Genomic DNA, 21,263 nt, shown 5'->3' on the forward strand with positions numbered 1-21,263 from the left:
GCTGCCCCACGAGTCACTGCCCGGTAAAGTAAAAGGGTTACTCCGAAGAGACCCTGTGAAAAGACCCTGACAAATTGTGAAGAGACAAAGTGTGAGGAAAGAAATTAGTGTGTAAAAGGAATTATTGGAAAGAATGTGAGGAGGCGAACTATTGCGAGAAGAGGAACTATTTTCGTGTGTGAGAGGAACTATTGGAAAAATTGTGAGGAGACGAACTATTGTCAGAAGAGGAACTATTTTCGTGTCTGAGAGGAACTATTGGAAAGAATGTGAGGAGGAGAACTATTGTGAAGTAGATACACGGAGAGAGCGGAGAGAGAGAGAAGGAAGGAAAGAGACAAAAGCCCAGAGGAAAACTGAGAGAATTCTGAGGACATCATTCCCCGGGAGTGCCCCATTTTCTTTTACTGCCTGCCCTAACGAATTTCCCTGCCCCATATTACATCCCCCCCCCCCCCTTATTGAGAACTCCCCTCCCTCTTATTATTTCAGGTCCTCCCGTAACTGATAGTTAGCTTCCTTAATTTTTCGGAATATTATTAATTCCTCAATATCGTGCGCTCGCCGGGAATTATTATATTTTAATTCCCCGGCCAAGGTCACAATGCCTTGGTGTTTTTGAGCTGAGAAAACATAACCTATACGCAATATAGTGTAAATCTCTTATCGGACCTATATATACTATAAAAAATTACCATCAGCGCTTTTTTTACCTTTTTCGGGCACTTTCAATCGAATAATCGACCAAAAGTACGGTTGAACGTTAAATAAATATTGTTTGTTATAGGGACTACTATGTATATCCATTAAATGACTTCTATCGGGACATTATATAGAATTGCAAATTGACGCAACGATAACTTTGAGGAACTTATGCACTCGTCCATCGAATAATTAATAAAAGGTCATAATTTCTAATGTCTATTTATTATTTGTATACTTTGATGGCAAGGACGGTGATTGAGGAGGTCGAAGGATATGGATTATCATTGTAATATTTCAATTCATAAGAGCATGAAGAAGCATAATGGTGCCCGGTCAATTGTTTAGGGATACAAAAGTTTAAAATCGTCTGTTTTAAAAAAATTCTGTCATATCTGGCAATCACTGAAAGATTGCACTAATCGTTGATTCGATTTTTGTACAGTTGCAACGATTCATTGTGAGTACCGCTCCCCGCATTCACCGATTCATGGAAGTCTTCATAACGAACATTTGGTGAAGATAATGTCTTTCTAACATACGTACCATAAATGGTCTATCCCATAACAACCCTTGTGTACCTGCATTTTGTCCTAATCCAAGCAAATAATTAATTGTTTTTTTAATGGAGAACGAGGTGCATTACAAACGTGTAATTCTTTTATTCCATAATAATTTTTCCATCGCCCATACCCCTAGTACTCTCCCTAATGTATACCTACGATTCGGAATCAAATCAATACGTTCAACTTAGCCGAGAAATACAGCGTTGGAATAGTTTTGGGTATTTAAATGTCGAAGGTTGGAGAGTAGAAGAAACGAATCATTTCAACTAACTTAAATAATTCTGAACAAGACAACCGACAGCCGCAGATTAAAAAAGAGATGGCAAATTCTCTATCTTAATGTTTGTGCAGTCAGAGCGATGCATTATGAGTGCAGATTTCCCGTATCCAACGTTTCATGAAAGTTCCCACAATTCGGTGAAAATAATGTGTTTATATTCCATAATGATTTTTTCATCACCTTGATTCAGAATCAAACCAATCCAAGTAACTTAGCCGAGATACACAGAGGTGGGGTAGTTTTGAATATTTAAAAGTTAAAAATTGGAGAATAAAGTAAAGAAATCATTTTAACTAATTTTTATAATACTATTGATCTAGATACTGATTGCAGAATAATCAACGGCTCGTGAATTCCCCATTTCAATGATTGAGTGCAGGTCCCCGTATCCATCCTTTCATGAAAGTCTCCATAAGATATATTCAGTGGAGATAATGTCCTCGTAATATACGTATTGTAAATAGGTTGTCCCCTCAATAACCTTTTACATACACGTTCTGAACTAATTTAAGAAAATAATGAATTGTGTTTTTGTTATCGAAAACTATGAAAAACATTACTCTCGTTTTCCTCCTCCATTCGATGATAATTTCTTCACCACCCAGGGGTACACTGGCTTATCTTATGGTCGATTGGGAATTAAAGCAGTATGTTTAACTCAGTTAAGGGATACACCCGTGGGATAGTTGTAAGTACTTAAACGAGCAAAATTGGACAGTAAAGGAAAGAAAACATTGCAACCGATTTTAATCATTCCATGGAACTAGGCACCTGATTGCAAATTCACGAAGAGCTCATCAATTTTCCATCTGAATATTTGTGTAATTGCCATGATACATTATGCGTGCAGGCACAATTCCGATTACTTTGGCGCCGCGATTTAACGGTTGTTTTCCGAACTATTTTGTCTCGCGAGTTCGAGAAAAATAATGAAAAAATTCATAAAATGGTTTATATTTTATATATTACTAAATAAATCTAAATCTATAATATCATATTATATGAAAATTTCTAGCCTTTTTTTTAACCTTTACATCATCTAGCGGATTTTTCACGAATTATATAAATTCGAATGAAATCTTGCCGCCATTGTTTTTCTTCATTCTCCTTTGTTTTTCAAAGCGTGTTAATCAGGCAGCGAAGCAAATTAGAATTTTTTTTTGATTTTCGAGTGAATTAAAAGTGTTAAAATGTCTAACACATCCTCTCATCCTCAATTGCATCCAAACTTGCTCATTTTTCGATATTTACCTCATTTGGAGGGCTTGTTCAAACAAACAGACTTTACCTCCACGTGGTGCATTCTGGGTAACGCCAAAACAGTCTGAAGATAAAGCCAAAAACTAGCCAAGTTCCCCCCTCACATCTTTTTTTTTTGTGCTAATAAGCATGTAGATTCGAAGGCATAAAAAAAGCGGGGTCCAGGGGCGGAGCCCCCCCAGTCAAGAATAAAAATTGGCTTTATCATTAAAGATAATAATTTGGGAAAAAATCACAGAAGTAGTTAACTATATAATTAAACAAAAACAACAACAAATAGTTCATTTTTAGCAAAAAAATAACAAAATTAGAACCTGTAAACATTAATATTTATTGCTTCCTCTGTATAATTATAGTTTATACAGCTGAAATGTATAAATAATAATATTTTCACAACTTGAATTTGAAATTAAAAATGAAAATTTCTACTCAAAATTTTCCACATTTTTAAAATTATTTTGGTTATTGACAAGGCTGAATTGGAGAGTTAAAAAAATAAATCATTACCAGTGTTTTAAAAAATTTCATTCAACTAGGCACCTGATTGCAGATTAATGAAAAGATCTTGAAGAAGATTTGGAATAGTCAATGACGAATCAAAGGGACGATTCATAAAGAAAATAAATAGATTGACTGAGAAAGAGAGAGACATGAAAACAGAAACACGCTGCGCGCGGTTGCCACGATCGGCACCATTTAGCGTTAGCTGTGTGTACATGTATCCATGCATGGTAGATTCTTGTGTGCGTGAGTCGAGTGGAACTGTAAACCCGCAAAAGTTTATATTCTAACTCGTATTCTCCGCTTAGCGGAAGATCAACCCGGAGCGTAGTAAATTTTAAGCCTGACTCTCTCGCGACAACAACCTTAATACGAATTTCATTTGGGACCATAAAAATAGGGGGAGAAAACAAAAAAATGCTATGTAAGGACAAAAATATTAGAAAAAATTAACCGACGGTAGTGGCCGTGCGGTTGGAGTGCTAGACTCGTATGCTAATGATCCGGCTTCGATCCCGGGCACCGGCAGTCAAAATTTATAGGGCTCTAATCTCACAGTTTCACTGTCCAGCGGTAGTCCTGTCAAAAGGACGACTGTACCAGGGCAGGTTTTTCCCCTCGAATGAGGTTTTTCCCTCCCTTCGGCAAATGCGGTGCAGGGGGTTTGGGGGGTGGGAACAAATCGTAAAGACCCGAAAGGGTATACGAGAGGGAAAAGTTTTTATTAGAAAAAATTATAGAATATTTGATGTTGAAGTAAGAAATATTGCTCAAAATAAAAATTAAACATCGTAAACAAAGGTGAGGAAATTGACAGTACGTGGAGGGCGGACAGATCCATTAATCACATGAGTAGTGACGCACACCCAGTCCTCTTCAATATGTTCAGCTATAGCTTCTGCAGTCGATTTTAATTTGAGCAAAATGCTTTCATCATCTCAAAAAAAAAATTGAATTTGCCGAGATGATAGAGTAAAAGTTTGAACATTTCCCATCAGTTAACGTAATAAATTTTACTTACTGCAAACTGCCAGTACACCTGCTGCATACTTCCTTTTATGATAATATTTAACTGAACATTTCCTCCCATGGACAAACACATCTTTCAAACTACTAATGTGTAAAATTCCGTCAGTGAATAAACTTAAAGATGACATAATTGAATGAGAATATACTCAAAATCATTGGATTCCGCAAAAAGAAAGTCGAAAAAATCGCGACGTTCAACGCTGTGATTCTTTCATTAGATTGTTTTTTCAGTAAAGGTCGGACTTCCCAACGATGCTCAAAAAAAGTTTTGGTATGATCACCAACGGTAGGTTTACCATTTTTCGTGAGAATGATTGACCTCATTCGTAGAGAATAGATTCAGATTAATATTTTATCTGCTAATTTAATTTTAAAAAATGATTCCTTTGAAGTCCATAATAAAGTTTCCACCATAGTCCTGAAAGTGTACGCATGATTGATAAATTTTTAAGGACATTATCCTCGTATGTTTTTCGCTCGCCCTGTGTCTTCAAAGTCACCGTTAGACTAATGGTGTAGGTTGTGAGGACGGTCCTCGTAATCGACTTTGCCTCGATATCCATCAAAGTCATACCATATCAAAGGATACATTATATCTGTCAATGCGACCTCATAACCACCTCTACATATACATATAGTATAGTATAATCATATATAACATTAATGTTTGAGATAGCTAAGCTTTGCCGCACAAAACGGTGACAAAAAAACGTTATGTTTTTTTTTTAAGAGAAAAACGGTCCTACTTTTCATCTGTTCAGCCATAAGAAGTGCGGTTTTTACGACGTTCGTTTTTTTACTTTCCAAAATTATTCAACCAAAAATTTTGTACCATTCTTTTTATCACAACCAAAAATATTTATGGCAATTGTTTTAATTACCAGGTAAACCTCCATCAGTAGAGAAAACTCCATCCAAAGGCATCGTCTCCACATGGTTGGGTTCCCTAAGTAGTACTGTCAAATATGGAAACCAAGTGTTTGATGCCGTTCATAAACGAACCAACAATGTTATAAGTACTTTACCTACCAAGGTACTCTATTTGGATCACACAACGACATAACAGGTAGTCCCATTATCACGCCATAATGTCTCCGAAACTCGGTGCATACAAAGGCTAAATTTTGATAATATTTTTTTTCTATTTCATCAGCAATGTTATTCAAATCAGTTGCCTATTTTCGTTGAAAGTTCGTAATTGCTTTTCATGAAGAATATTCTTTAGCATTCAGACAAATATATTAATATATTAATTATATTAATTTAGAAGTTTGTGATGAACATGTACAATTTTGTTTTAATAAGAAAATGTTATAAATGCTCAAGTTATTCTAATTTACTGATGCTTATATTATTCAGACTACAAACGTCATTATACTTACCCTCACAACGATACTTCAGAGGTTTGGATACAAAAATAATTGCGAGTTTTTCATTTTCATTCAACAGTGGCTAATTGTGATTGACTGAATGAAACGAAACAAAAATATTTGTGATTGTATTATAATTTACGGAGAAATTATTTCTATCGTGATGAACATCAATGTTGTGTAAAATGAATATGAACACTGCTATAAAAATCCAAAAACGTCAGAGATTTTCATTCAATTCACTGTCGAACTCTAGGTTACTACCTCTAAAGCAATGTCTGTTTTTCCCCTGAAAATTTATCAAACATTCATTTTTAATTTCCGCATTCTGACCAGACATTAGAATTATGAGTCATTATGATTAGATAGGAGAAGGCAAACATTTACAAAGCATAAAATCACTAATGATTTTTAATTAAATCTTACTTCCTGAAATTTTCAGCTTCTTCAATCGTCTCTGGAAGTTTACAATCCATTGTTTCGGGTAATAAGAGACATAAGCCTGCGCCGATGAGGGGACCGATTCCAAAACATAATGGGGGGATTGATGCTCCGTAATATCCCTAAAAATCAAATACATTAAGAATTTAAGTTTTCATGTCTGTAAGGAGTGACAAAAGGCAAAAATATGAGAGGGTGAACAATATAACATATGCTCATTGACATCAACATTTGAGTCAGCTTTTGTAGTTGCACACGAGTTCATCTATTTCTTTGTCAATTATACCATTATTTGGAGTTCAGTATTTTATTCTTCATTTCGAACCTTTGGGGAAGTTTTCTTTAATTAGAACAAATGGATTCTATCAGATAGATAATTGACAACTGGTAATTTTTTACCCGTTTTTTTTCGATTTTCTAATAAGGATAGCAATACCTACGGCCTAGTCTGTGCCAAACTATAGAAAGTATTTAAACATTTTTAATATAATTGCTTGAGAAAATTGATAAAATAGTTACCAAATCCTTAAAATGTTCAGGTAAAGACATAGATTTTTCAAGCTCCATCTTTTTTATTTCAGCCTACTTGAGAACTACTCATTTAAAAATGGATTGATTACCACAAACGAAAGGTTTTCTGATTCTATTGCTCTCTACTTCGTTTTACCGGAGAAATATTCCGACTTTTTGATTGCACAAGTGTAAAAAGAAGAGAATGAGATATTCCTCTAAACATAGAACCACTTGCCCATATTTATGTATCAGGTTCGTAGATAAATTAGGTTGTTGAATCAATCCTGTAACACTTTTCCTGATCTCGTCCCGAAGATCGAAGATAGTTACTACCTTCGCGCGTTCCCGTACTCGCATCCTACTATTCCAACCGATTTGATGGGGCGCCAGTTAGCTTTTTGAGGACCAAAAGCTAACGAAAACCGAATGAACTGGAGCGAGGTTAAGGAGGTGCCCTGCCTTACCCGAAGTCGGTAAACCTCACAATACCGAAAATCGTAAAATCCAAAAGATATCCAAAAACAAGAGCACGAAGAAACAGTACGATTGGGGTTGGAACTCGTCCTCGGGATGACACAAAATCCCCAAGTCGGAAAAAAAGCTGTAAAGTCCTTGAATAAAACGATACCCTAAGTACCGACGAAAATTACCCGCTACAGGCTAAAGCCGATGACGAATGGAACGGAAGCAGGAAGCCCTGGAGTTGCTGAGGATGCTAGGAGAGAGGGCCAGGTTCCACAGATATGCGATTTCAATAAACCGAAACCTAGACCGCGAAATAATACAACGCGTAGATCAACGGGTGGAGACACCGAGAGCCTACTTGATGTCCCATATAATTGAAATCACCTTGAGCACTACCTCAACATAAAATAATGTAGTGACGGAAGGCCGAGATCGCGGGGATTAACTCATCCATGTACACACACTCCAAATATCGAGAGCATTGCTAGGGAGACCATAGCTCTCACCCAGAAAACACCGTCCGAGGAGAGTCTTGCTCTCACCCAAAGAGCGTAATCGGGAAGAGTATAACCCTCGCCTACAGAGCGCGATCCCACCGCAGGGCATTGGGAGTCTACCAAGGACTCAAGAGAGAGCTGCAAGTAATCGGCAGCTTTTAGCGCGTCGCTTGCATCGGGCTATGTTTAAACATTAGAATTCGACCGACAATATGACTCATTTTTCCAGTAGTTGGTGTGAGAAATCTTTTAAATAGGTTAAGAATTAAATTCAAAAAGAGTCTTGAATACAAAATGTTATGCACCACACACCGGAAAATTAATTGTCATGAATACCCTTTGTTTTTTTTTTGCAAACGATGTTCATCTCTTCATCGTTTTTTGGCATTCGTTGTAAATATCCTGGAAGAGGGATCGTTAATAACAATTACAAAGCCAATCTTAGGATCTAATTATTGATATCTCAAAAATCTGTCACACTTATTGCCTGTTGGTGTCATGCGCATTTGAATTTTAACTGTGGGCTTTGCACCTGTACATTAATGGGAGCCTGGAGAATGCGCGGGAAAGTTGCGCACTGAAATCCCACCCAAATTTGAACACTGTTTTGTCTATATGTTACCAATATAAATTTAGTCCAAATTAAGAAAAATTAGTGCATGCGGAGGTGTCGATCTCAATTATTAGCAAAGATATATGGTTGAACAGACAGAGGTTGTGAGCATACAGCGGACTCGTGACAAAGAGCATGTCATCGAAGGATTTGATAAATCCTTCATTGCTATCCATAAATTGATGGTAGAGTTCTAAACCGCTAGAGAAAACGCTCAAAGCTTTGTATCTTTGTATTGTCATTTCTTGAAACATCAATCTTTCCACTTAAAAATTTTACATTCACGATGTGTGGAATTGGAAGATTTGTTGAAAATTCTCAAAAATTTCCTAGGATGAGGTACATGGGAAGAAACCGTAAGTAAAAAATTATCGTTCCGTTTGGTACTCGTGTTGCTGTCTGGCATTTCGGAGAAAATTACCGTAGCGCTCCGTAAAATTTCTTGGTGTGGCTCCGTAAACAATAGCTCACCCTACGTGAACAATTATCTGATGAACGACCAAAATACGGCACAATTACCAAATAGAGCCTCATCGTAGGAAATTTTGTAGAATTTCCAACAAAATTTTTCAATTCGACACATCGTCAATGTAAAATTTGAAGTTGGAGGATTGGTTTCTCAAGCAATATGAATATAAAGATACAAAGATTTGAGCATCTTCTCTAGCCATTCGGAAGCTTACCATCAATTCATTGATGCCGATGGACAATAGGAAAAATCACTCAAGGACTTACTCACTGTCACGCCCTCCCTGTCATATGCTCACAACCTGTGGTGTTTCGGTCTCCGGCCGGAGTCCTATCATAAAATTCACTCATTGAATGAGTGAATATAAATTTCAACAGTATGCTTGTATCCCCGATACAAATGGTAACGGCTTTGTCAAACGAAGATAATTTCCAAGCGTTTGGACAATTCTGAATTTATTCCCACATTTTCTTTCTTAAATCGAAACTTGTTCGTAGCAATTCTAATTACATACGTTATATATATCTCAAATACGTTATATATATACTGTAGCTCTATGTTAATACATGATAAGTTTTTGTAGAGCATGCCACAATCCCGTCCCCCGCTGTTACCAAAGGTAACCACCTGACTTGTATTATCCACGTTTAAAAATACTATATCGGGATATCTCGCGTGTACATCTTTCATTAATCACTTATTCCAAAGGTTAATATTTTTCATGCATGTCTTCCATAATTAGAAATAATTAAAACTTAGCTTTTCTACGATAGCTAATCTATGATTTTGGAAAATTTAAAAAATATTGTGTTAGTATCTTAAATAGTCTCTACCACTGACGAATTTTCGGATAATTTAAGAATATGAGACTCAGCATGTAGTTCTATACTTAGTTGAATTGCTCAATATTTACCATGGTTGCAATAAAAGGTGCAATAATACTGCCAATCCTCGCTGAAACGCTGCATAGTCCAAACCCAATATTCCTTACTACTGTTGGAAACAATTCCCCAGTGTAAAGGTAAATAGTGGGAAAACTAATGGACATAGCACTCAATCCTATTGTTGCAAGAACAACTTGTGCTGTTTTATTGGAAATAAACATCAGGAGAAGTAGACTAACGCCAGATGTTACATTAGCACCGATGAGAATCTTCAGTCGAGAAACCCTCGATATCAAATAGAGAACGACGAGAATTCCTGGTAGTTCACAGGCAGCTGAAAATTATTTATGAGAAAATTTTGAGTTTCTATTCTAAGTATAATTTCTGCAGGAGAAGTTTTAGTCTAACAGAAATTTGTGTTATACTGTACGTACCTGATACTGCCACATTGATGAATATATCTCCCTCCAATCGTCCGACATACTGAGCGAGGCCAAAAAAGCAAATTCCACATACGAACCAATTGACAGCTATACAGATACTTCTAATACGCATATTCGGTGTGCGGCATATATCAAGTAGATTATAGGTTTTCGAAAACTTTTTATCTAGTTCGACCTCTTTTCCACGTTGATTCGAATGAGATTCGATAGCAGCTATGACCTTATCTTCGTGGATTGAGTTTCGCTTTGCAGCTGTTTTCAACACATTCCGAGCACTTTTTATGCGTCCAACTGCTAGAAGCCACCGTGGCGACTCCGGGATCACCCTATTGGATAAAATAAATCTATTGAATTTAAGGTGTTTATTGGAATCAGTTCAACGTTAGATGATGCAACAGAAAGTTTAATGGGAACTATGAACAAAATTTTCTGATGTACCAGATAATATTTTTCCAGGGCATAATATTCATAAAAAGATAAAAGCCGTGATGCCTCTGGAATGATGTTATCATTAATATTTCGAAATCATATATACTCAAACAGGACAATTCCTACATCGGAAATACTCGAAAAAAAAATTTGTTGATTCAAATACATTTCATATTTTGAAATTGGTTTTTAGTATACGTATAGTTGGCTTATTGGAATTAAATGAGTTCTCACCAGTAATAAGAAAGTAATAGAATAGGTGGGAGTGAAACAGTCATTAAAAATATACGCCATCCACGAGTGTAATACGCTATCAACGGAATCAACAAGTGGCCCAGTAGAAATGGAATGTGAAATAAAACAGATAAGGTTGAGCGCCACTCGATGCCGACCACTTCCATAACTGAACAGAAAAATTAAACGAATTAATGTTTTATTGTTCCATTACTACGTACGAGTCGTCAATGTCATTATAAGAATTCTAATAATTTTATAACTTACGTAATACAAAACTTATGAGCATAGTTCCTCCTGTGGCAATAGCAGCAACGAATTTGCAAAGCACGAATAGTTCGAACCAGGGAGAAAACGTGCTCAATAGCCCGGTAACCGATTGAACGACCACAGCAATCATTAGGGGAATTTTACGACCAATCCTTTAATAAACAGAATCGATGTACAACATAATGCTATAATTGTGTTGATTAACTGGCAGTGTTTATGTCAGTCGGAGAAGTGTCAAGTAAAATCTATTTTCAAGTTTACGTATTGATTGTGGATTGTCATCAGCTTGTACTGTACCTATCTGCCATCATGCTGAATACCATGTTGCCGACTAGAATTCCAAACATAGTGCATGATTGGGCGATGTTCGCCAATTGTTGCCTATCACATATTAAATCCCACTAAACGAACAAAAACAATATCTTTATCAATGTTAAAGAGGAATTTTATCGTCTCAAAGCGAAGAACATTTTACGATAATCTTCTATAATTAGCGAAAGCGTTATCGAGGTAGCTCCAAATTGTTATTCGGTATTGTGAAAATATCTAGGAAACTATGAATGGAATTTGTGTTTTTTAAGCACTCTTTGATTATCATTATTATCGTTTTTCGTCAACCAATTAAAGTATTCGAAGAAGAATTTATGAATAGAATTACCTCAGTTATGATGGTGCTGTCAAAAACACTCTTGTCGTACTCGAACTGGGTACATTTTACTGGTGACCCGAGCTCGGTGATATTCGAACTAGTCAAAAGAGTGACATTAACAAAACATTGGGTATCTTCCGTTGAGTATACAGTTTTGTTGTCAACGGGTGTTGGGTTAATACAGGTAAAATTAGCTGGAGGTGCCAGGAAAACAATTGACAATTGATGCCATGCCACAGGAAAATTTACTAAAGACAAGGCAACGGTGATGATAATCTGCCAAGGGCCCATAACTCCCATAGCTTCCTGAATGGTGTCCAACGGTTCATAATCTGGAATTATAAAGTCAATTTTAACATCAAATGTGACGATTCGTGAGGAATTCAAATCGGGTGGATTTCCCACTGATTGGTTCAACGAATTATCTCGACGAAATAGATAAAAGATTTGAAGAAAAAATTTACGGATTCCGAATTCGAAGATATTGTGCATGCTCTGCCTTTTCAAGAGTATTATAGAATTTTTTACAACATGAAAAAAAAATTCCAATGAGAGTACTTTCAATGTTATTGTTTTATTTTTCTTTATGTGTTTTGAGCTTACTTTGTATTGACTCTGTAATTAGCCTTTGGCTGTCGGGTATCAGAAATCAAAAAATGAATAAATATAAGCTCAATTGTAATAAAATTTATCGTAGAATCACCGCGCTTAACAGAATAGTGAAATTAGGAAATTTGAGAAAAAACCGAATTTTTAAATAGCATGCAGAATTACATTTTATTGGTAAAAATCACAAATAATTTACTTCTTTGATCGAAATAAAATCAAGGGGATAATTTTCACAAAATGGCATATCCACAGACACAGACGAATGTGAAACAACATAAACCTGGATTATGTGAAGCAGAATAAGGTAAGACTCTCTCGAATTTATTTTTCTTCCTCGAAATTTGACTTAAAAAAAAAAGTTCGAAGCAAAATATACGTTCAAACCTTTTAAAATTTTTTTATTTATCAAAAATGGAATTTTTCAAAATGGTTTGGATGCAAAGTGACACATGGATACTCCGATGATTTTTTAATTAAATTGATTTTTTTCATTATACTTTTCGAAAACTGTTTCAGAGGGAAACAAATACTTAATAAGTTGGTATTTAAATGAGATAAAATAGATTGATGAGTTATTATTATTAAAATAGACAAAGTTGAAGAAAGTGGGGCACCCATTTTATTCCAATTCTACTGTTGTAACGACTTCTTACAAGAATGATTGTGATTTTCCTTGACGGCCTCCACATTAAATGAGAATGAATTTGCTCTAATTTAGGTGATTATTAAAAAATGATGCTCCTATTTGCCCTCCCTCGTCTATAAAAATTTCCTAACAATCACTGTAATCAGCTACGTTAGAGACTTGAATGCCTTGTTGGGCGGAAAAATGTTTGAATCAGCGAATTTAATACTCCCTTCATTCCTATTATAGATACTATCCCATTGACTAATTTATCTGCACTTGATTCAGTATTTTATTTATTTCATATAAAAAAAAAGAAGGTATTTTTCCCGAAAAAGCATAAATTTACGGATAATAGCCCGAGTCATAGCGATAAAAGAAAATTAATTTTGCCTGTTAGTTTCAATGAAATTCAACATGCTCAGATATCGCCGGTAGGCTGACGCAACGGAGGGGCATATGGGGCTTTAAAATTAGACGAAATCTCATCTCATACAAAAATAATTCAAATCCAGTCTCGAGTGAAAAACATTAATCTTCTACTCACCTCTTTTTATCACCTCTGTCATGGTCCACGTGCAAGTATTCCACAGCAAACTTATTTACTTTTCCAGATTGATATTAATCTCAAATTGTAGCGAACTTAACCGTTCAGGCTGACGAGAGGCGTCTGTCTAACGAAAAATCAAAATAAATAGACGCTGGCAATGCCTCCGTTAAATATCGACAATGAATCCGTTTTTACCGGTACACCTTTCCATGAGACGACAATTATCAAAGGTATCAAGTATTCAAATGCATTTCTTTTAATGATTATTCAAATAGGTAAATAAACATTAAAATTAATGAAAAATTTGGAAAGAACGTTGAAAAGCATTAAAAATAATTTCAAGTTAAATTTATTTTTTTTATACAAGTTATGTAAATAGAAAGAGTAAAGCTTGATGTGACGATCTATAAATGAAATAACATATGATTATCAAATGATTTGAAACGTGACGAACCGTTACTTCCGACAGCTGCGATACGAGTGGACGAAAACCGAAAAGATGAGTCCTAAGGTGGCGAATGCCATGCATTCTTTTGTAGGCGCTAGAGATGGGGAATGAATGGATTGGGAAGGGGAAGAAGAAACCGGCAGCACGGTATACATATAAGAGAAATAGACATTATATGCATATATTTCCTCAAAATCATAATCTTTAGCTTGTCATACTTTTTATCTTTGCAAATATATGCATTTATATAATTATATTGTATGAAACATATACTATACTTATAACAGAATATAATATATATAATGTTATTATATTGAAATTTTTTAGAATTCAATTTTCAAAAATAACATTCTATATATATATCATAACATAAATATATATGAAAGTGTAGGGTACATGCGAAACAGCGTACAAAAAGAATTGTTTCAAAATTATTTTATAATCAAATGTTTCATGTATCTCTATAAAATTTTCAAATGTTCTCCTCGCACACCAAAGCCGTCCTTTCCTTTAAGAAAAAGCATTACATCATTTTCTGTCGTCACAAGAGCGTGTAATATGCGTAGGAATTTTTGCAGTTCGTAAAAAAATGCTGTATATCAGATAGTTGCAGTCTATATATCAAGATGAATTTTCATTCTCTCTTAATTTAATGCAAAAAGTAAACGTTGTTAGAAAATAAAACCTTCGATATATCTCTGCCAATAATTAAGATGAAGATCTCCACCTGCATTCATTTTCTTCCATTTCTTCCATATAAAAGAAGAAATTTTGGTAAATGTCTAGTTCAGGTCCACCAAACCATTCTGGATGTTCTATATTTGATTGGATCGGTGTCCGTCACCTAATTAAGGATCTGGTCACCTTTTAATCCGGAAACAATTAATATAGAAGATATCCCATCTACTACACCGCTCACTGCGTTATCCAAGGTGGTGAGGACCTGGCGATGTATCGGCCCCAAAGACACTAAATGTTGGCATGTTTTAGACAATGGACACACAGAAAGATATATTTCATCAAATAGTCCTGAGCTTCACTAAAACTCTGAATTCACCTCTCCCGACCATCTACCATCGCTGACTGAACACAACGAGTGGTTTATCCGTCGCTACCCTTTTGTAGCAATTCAAAATATTGAATTTAATATCACTCACTCGTCACGTCAACAGCGATAGCAGGGGAAACAGGGGTTTAAGGAATTTCAGGGACAACAGCTTACCTCAGGATTATTTTTCGATGTATTTATCTCCTTGTTGCTTCACACTCTCTTCTTTCGGCTTGTTGATGAGAACTGAGAGGATAAGAATGGATTTTTCATCAGAGAAATTAACATTTCCAATGATTTTTGTTTTTGGTGGACCTAAACAATATATTCACCAAAACTTTCAATAATAATGGGGAGAGTGGCCCATATATATTACACATAGCGATTCTGTATATATCTCAGATAAACATGAGATATATTTGCGGTAAAAAAAGCCATAGGTCTCATGTAATTACTAACTCGTATATCTTGTTTACTTTGATTCACTTCCCCGATTGGCCAGTTTAGAGACGAAGTTGATACGGAGAAGATTCCGGAGAACGAATTTATATGGTTATTTAATCGATTTATTCTGGAGCTCTCAGTACATATTTAATGTACACCGGGAATTAAGGAATTTGAGATGAGGATGGTATCAATTGGAACATCTCATGCATTCAAGATGTCCATTGATCGATTTGGCGGAGAATGATTAATTGAAGGAATTTCACCATTGTAGAAAGTATCGCTGAAAAATTAATCTTTTCGATTTTTCCAGAAGGACAACCGTCACAAAAAAATACGTTAAAACTATCTTCTAAAATCTCTGTCCAGTAAAAGAATTATAATAATTTGACGCCATATAATTTAAGTAATAGGATACATTTTCAAAAATGTACTCTTCTTTCACCCATTTGATGATAATTTTATTTGAAAAAATAGTCGTAGCTGTTTGAATAAATTTGAATGAATTTTCAGTTCACTCTATCTTGAGCAAATTATTTTATACATACGCCAATTGTCATGTGGGAAAAAAAAAATTATTCAGTTACAGTAAAATAAAAAACTTGCACGTATGCACGTAATGAATGTATTTGAGAAGTGGCCGGTTGTGACCGATTCCTACATATGATATTTCTGTGTATGTTGTAAAATTAGAGAAAATTTGGAATTTTCGGGGAAAGTTTTAAAAATTTTTTTTAGGACCCTCAATGACTCTGCAAATTTCAATTTGTAAACGGACCATACGGATGTCGGTAGTAGTTTTCAAGATTTAATGCCACTGGAAAACAACTATGAACAGATATTTTGTTCGGAGGGTCATTCACCCTTCTATTTTTTGTGATTTGAAAGGCATCAGTCCATTATTCTGACTGAGAGAATCATAACAGCTATTAATTAAATCGAAGTTTAATGAAGTTAACTGCTGAACTAGCAATGACGCCCAATGTCTGTAGGTCTTCAGCTAAAAATTTTTGAATGCTGAATGAATTTTCAAGTTGGAAAATAATGTTAAATTGCAAACACCTGGGGAATACTTCAACGGTAATGAATAATTTCGATTATTTGACGAGTGTAGGACGAAGTGTAGACGTAGAACATATAGGTGAGAAACGTTTCTTGTACCAACATCTATATTTAATTGAGTTTTTCTAGTAACTTGTGTTATTATAAAAATGATCGATTGTCATTGGAAAACCAGGAATTTGATTTCAATCAGTTTTTCAGAATAAATAAGACTTTTTTGGAAAAATTCATTTCGTACTAGATAATTACATAATCAGAAAATATACCGAAAGCTCAAACATTAAAAAATTTTCTTGAGAAACCAAAACATGAATCAAGTATTTCTTGCCGTTTAATCTTTCCTGAAGGCAAAATCTATCAATTTACTTGCAGGTCTCTTTGCCTCACTGTTTGGTGACTCCGAGCCTGACAATTTTCTTTTCTTCGTTTCAAAGTCTTGGAAATCAGACTCTGACTTATACCTCTCCAATCCAATCTTTGTTAGGTCACGTGGACTCAGGTGCGGGAATTCTTCTTGCAGCTCTTGTTTCTTCTTTTCGAACCAGGAAACGAAAGTGTTTTTTTTTTCAGTCAGTAATTTTGGATTTGACTTTGGTTTTAAAACGGTTATTGTTGGAGTTTTTTTCGGCGACTTGGCCGAGAGCATATTCATTCCATCAAGTGCTGAAAAATCCAATATGATTTCAGAACAAATAAAATATTTAGAAAGCGGAATATAGCACCATAGTCTCTAACATCTTACTCTAATAAACTATTTTAATTTTAATGTGGCGGAGAATGGCGCAATGTGGAACAATAGAGTACAATTAATTACTCATTCAAACGTTTCATTCAGCTAAAAAAAACCTATTCTATCTTGTCCAGCTGCTTCACTTTCCGGTACTCACTCCTACAATTAATGACCGACGTCGTCACAAATTATTTGAATTAGATATATCATATCCTAATTTCGCATTATTGATCAATCAGAAAAATAAAGATAGACTGAAATGAAGACTCTAGACCTCGCATTCCTGTGCATCTTGAAAAACTAATATTATTTAGACAGTGAAGATATTTTTTTTTAATTGCATAGAAAATAATTTATAAAGTAATTCGAAAAGTACAATTTTTGAAGACTATTTTTCATCCTATTTCCACCCCAATTTTTTGAAGAGATAACCATTTCTTTAATGAATCTTTACAAAATGAAATGAAAATGCTACTGAAAATTTATAAAACTTTGCTATTTTTTCTTGCCTAACTTAATAAACTAATATGGTGAAAATTTTCAGTAGGTATGGCATGTGAAAAAATGCGAAAAAAACTAATACAACTACAGATACTTGGATATGTACATTTACAGTAAAAAGGTTCGAACCTCTATATTTATAGAAAAAAAAATTTACTTGACGTGCAAATAAATACCATTAGATGAAACCGTCGACTGTTTTTTCAAGAATGGATTCCCTCTCTTGAAACTAAGACTCAACGGTTTAATTTCTATCGTTTCCGGTTTTCTACTTCCAATCGGTGTCAAGAGTATCTCCTCCTCCATCGCTTGCTTCTCGTCCTCCTCCTCTTCTATCCCTTGAAACATATCCTGGGAGACGACATCCTCATTCTCCTTTACACCCGGCCACGCTCCAACCCTGGCTTCAGCAATGGCTTGCAATTTCTTTGCCAATGCAATCCGATCTGTCTTCATGGCATACTTAATAGCCAACTCAATTAAGCTTTGTTTAGCGACATTCTGACAGAGATCAACAACACAATGCTCGAGTTTATGACTGCAAAAGTATCCAATGAGCGTGAACAGAGCTGTATCCTCATCCTCGGGACTGCTTCCAATCTGCCAAATAGCCGCTTCTTTTTTTGTTCTATCCACGTCTATCTCACACAGTGGCGGATCAAAAGGTATTTCTATAACGGTTGGTCTGGGTGTGGTAGCAGGGTAGTGACTCCCTTTACATAAGACACACCGAATGGACTTCTCCTTCTCGCTAATCCCAATAATAAAATAGTGATCTATCTTGCCCTTGATCTGATTTCCAGTGTCGGCCGCCACCCTCCAGAGATTGGACTTTGTGCTGTAAATCCTGAGGACCCCATCAGCATCCATTGAAGCTGGTGATAAATGATCAGTCATGCCCAGCCACATGAGTTCTGTCTGCGGAGAAAGAGCCAGAGGAATCGTCTGGCATTTGATATCACCCCTACGAACCTGGAACAACATTATGCTCATTTGCTGATCATTAGAAATGCCGACTCCACTGTGGTAGGCTACCACCAGATGGTTCGCCAAAGCGTTCATGGCTACGATAGACCCAGGGATAGCTACCACCTCTCTCTGAACCCCCGTTATCATAAAAAACCTCAAATATCTCTTGGATGTCGCAAGAGCAACGAAGTTACTGCCAGCAGCCACAGCCCTTGATTCTTCGTTTGCAGGAAGGTCAATGTTCCATTCTTTGTTACCTGTGTCCCAGACCTGTAGCATTATCACTAGAAGTTTACTCCCCTCCTCATCGTTTGATGGACAACTCAGAGCTAAGGCTTCTGTGGACAATGCTGCCATTGTGTGACGAAGATAGTTATTCATGTGCATGCTATGGTGGACAGAAGTATCATGAAACTCAACTTCGATGCTGGAGTCCTCGTCATCTTCGCTTTTGTAGCATTTGACTATCCCTACATCATTCCACATCATAAATCGAGAGAGAAGGTGGACTGGAGTTGATCCTGGCTGAAAGGGCTCTTGGAGGTGTACATCTGATAACACTTGTTTATCTTCATGAACTGACGTGACATCTGAATGACTCTTCGCGTCATCCTCGAGGATCGATGCCTTCAGTTTACTTAGAGAAATAACATTCTCATCATCATCGTCTTCTTTGCAGTTTAGGTGTCCCGACTCATACATATCCTGACCATTTGTGGCCAGTTCAGAGGAATTGCTAACAGCTTCCTCGATCAGAGGAACATCAATGGAACCCAATTGACCCAAGCTATCACAAAAGGTTAGCTCGGTTGGAGTTTTCAAGTGCCAGACTAAGCAGGTTATTTTTGATTTTTGATGATGTTCAACAGCACCGATTTCTTTTCGAGTCGCCACGTTCCAGACAATAACTTCGCCTATCACCGATGAAGCTGCCAATCGTGTTCCACATTCCGAAAATTTGCAGATGTTGATGTCTCGCTTAAGGTTAGGGGATGTCAATCTAAATAATTCCTTCCAGGTACCTCTTTCTGTGACGATTACCTCAAGACCGTAGGGGTAGGCCAAGTATTTACCTGCCGTTGGTTCGAATGAAGGGACTGAGTGAATTTTTGCTGTGAAGAAAGAATTGCATTTTGGAACTACGTTCCAAATCTGGATTGACTTCTTATCCTTGATACTCCAAACGCGGAGGGTACCATCTCCAGAGGAGGACGCCACAAATTCCTCCTTCGGATCTAGGGATACGGCCAAGATTGGAGCTTCATGACCTTGCAACTCTGTTGTAGTAGAAGTGTCGAGGTTCGTTACGTGAATACGCATATCGCAGCTACCAGAGATGAGAAGATTACTGGTTTGGGTTGCGGCAAGGCAGGAGACTGTCGAGGAGAAGCGCGTCACTATTCCAGATTTCTCAAGGTCTGGGTACGTAAGAATCTGTACTGTGTTGTTATCGTTTCCTACGTAGATTTTCTCGGACTTGGAGATGCAACACGTGGCTTGTTCTGCAATACAACTATCCGAGGGGTCATCATCCATCAGATCCAGCCATGATCGAACGTCACCGTCTCCACCACAGGTTATTAATCCACCTCTTGAATCATCAGAAAACGATGAATGATCAATTAACACTCAAAATTATTGTAAATACATAAATAACAGTCATTCATCAATGATATTTGCCAATCAAAATTAGATAGCTACAAAATCCAATTCTAACAAAATTATTTTTCTTCCCGGCTGGAGCAAGATACACACTTCCATTGCGCGGAAGGGAATCCTGATTTAGCTCCTACGTCGAGGAGAAAACTGATGTTTTCACCACGAAAGGTAAAATAAAGGCACCTTACCCACGTGTTTAATACCCTATCTTCGGCTCTGGCGGTAATTTTGCACGTGGGCGAACCTCCTTCACTTTACCTCCCTAGGTAAGAGATCTACTTCAACTCCCAGTCTCATTATGTGATAAACTCCTAATTCTCCACGCCATTGTGTGGTTCACAGCAAATGTATCCCATTAAGTGACAGTTGATCACCACCTCAATTGTGCTGTTATAACTTCGAAAGTTTGACGCATTATATGGCTAATTATTGTGATTGGAAAAATTCTATAAATATTAAAAAAATTTTCAGAGAAAAATATGGTACAATTGGTCTCCATGTGCTACTTACGAAATGCTTTACATTCAATATGCTTCCCCACAAATTATTCAGGCAATTATCGTCTTTTATAGCCCTCGCCTCTTTTCCCGTTCCATTGAATCAGATGTTCCCAACTTATGCTTTATCATAATTATCCTCCTATTTAAATTAAAAAGCACTGACTTTAACGTAACGAATAAAATAAGCAGATGACCACTTGTCTGATGAAAATGACATGTGACTGCTATTTTCTTATTAAAACATTGAAATATTACAATCAATATTTTTCATAATCTTTACTTCCAAAAAAGAGGCATAAAATTAACAATTTTACAAATGATCTGACAAAACGACTGAGCAGAAAGACAAAAAAACTGTAGTAACTTCAAGAGATTGACAATTAAAGTACATTTAACAGTTTGAGTAGAACAATATAACGAGTTCTGCAATTATGCACTATTCCATTCTTCAATTCGTTTTTAATCAGGATGGGAAAAAAAATATACATTATATGGGGGGGGGG

The 21,263-nt window shown here is 36.1% G+C and overlaps 3 protein-coding genes across 7 annotated transcripts in view; 1 reads left to right on the forward strand and 2 right to left on the reverse strand.

Annotated features, from left to right (window-relative positions):
- The window catches only part of LOC105272109 (epoxide hydrolase 4), a 222,740-nt gene extending 216,504 nt beyond the window's left edge, over positions 1-6,236 (forward strand). For 2 of the 3 annotated variants that reach the window (XM_011314018.1, XM_011314021.1), the window contains one exon: positions 5,223-5,427. In XM_011314018.1, coding sequence (XP_011312320.1) covers positions 5,223-5,401 — 179 coding nt within the window. In that variant the 3' untranslated portion in view covers positions 5,402-5,427. Of the gene's footprint in view, positions 1-5,222; positions 5,428-6,150 lie in introns of those variants that run through there. The other variant, XM_011314019.1, reaches the window with a different exon arrangement.
- LOC105272105 (organic cation transporter protein) lies at positions 5,906-14,060 on the reverse strand. The gene is made up of 10 exons (XM_011314007.1): positions 13,854-14,060; positions 13,397-13,519; positions 11,625-11,947; positions 11,264-11,367; positions 10,964-11,118; positions 10,697-10,865; positions 10,025-10,359; positions 9,620-9,924; positions 6,135-6,271; positions 5,906-5,997 (listed from the first exon to the last, which is right to left on the reverse strand). The coding sequence occupies exons 2-10, from the start codon at positions 13,416-13,418 to the stop codon at positions 5,961-5,963; spliced, it is 1,587 nt and encodes a 528-aa protein (XP_011312309.1). The 5' UTR covers positions 13,419-13,519; positions 13,854-14,060; the 3' UTR covers positions 5,906-5,960.
- Positions 14,061-16,608: 2,548 nt separating this feature from the next.
- Positions 16,609-21,263, reverse strand: part of Ctf4 (Chromosome transmission fidelity 4) — a 6,109-nt gene continuing 1,454 nt past the window's right edge. The window contains exons 2-4 of one of the 3 annotated variants that reach the window (XM_011314025.1): positions 20,771-20,899; positions 17,809-20,192; positions 16,609-17,064 (exon numbers count right to left, since the gene is read on the reverse strand). In XM_011314025.1, the coding sequence (XP_011312327.1) occupies positions 16,733-17,064; positions 17,809-20,137 (2,661 nt within the window). In that variant the 5' untranslated portion in view covers positions 20,138-20,192; positions 20,771-20,899 and the 3' untranslated portion in view covers positions 16,609-16,732. Of the gene's footprint in view, positions 17,065-17,808; positions 20,193-20,448; positions 20,744-20,770; positions 20,900-21,263 lie in introns of those variants that run through there. The other 2 variants (XM_011314024.1, XM_011314022.1) reach the window with 2 other exon arrangements.

The sequence above is a fragment of the Fopius arisanus genome, unplaced genomic scaffold (genome assembly GCF_000806365.1).
Source record: "Fopius arisanus strain USDA-PBARC FA_bdor unplaced genomic scaffold, ASM80636v1 scaffold00140, whole genome shotgun sequence".
In the NCBI taxonomy this organism is placed as follows: Eukaryota; Metazoa; Arthropoda; class Insecta; order Hymenoptera; family Braconidae; genus Fopius; species Fopius arisanus.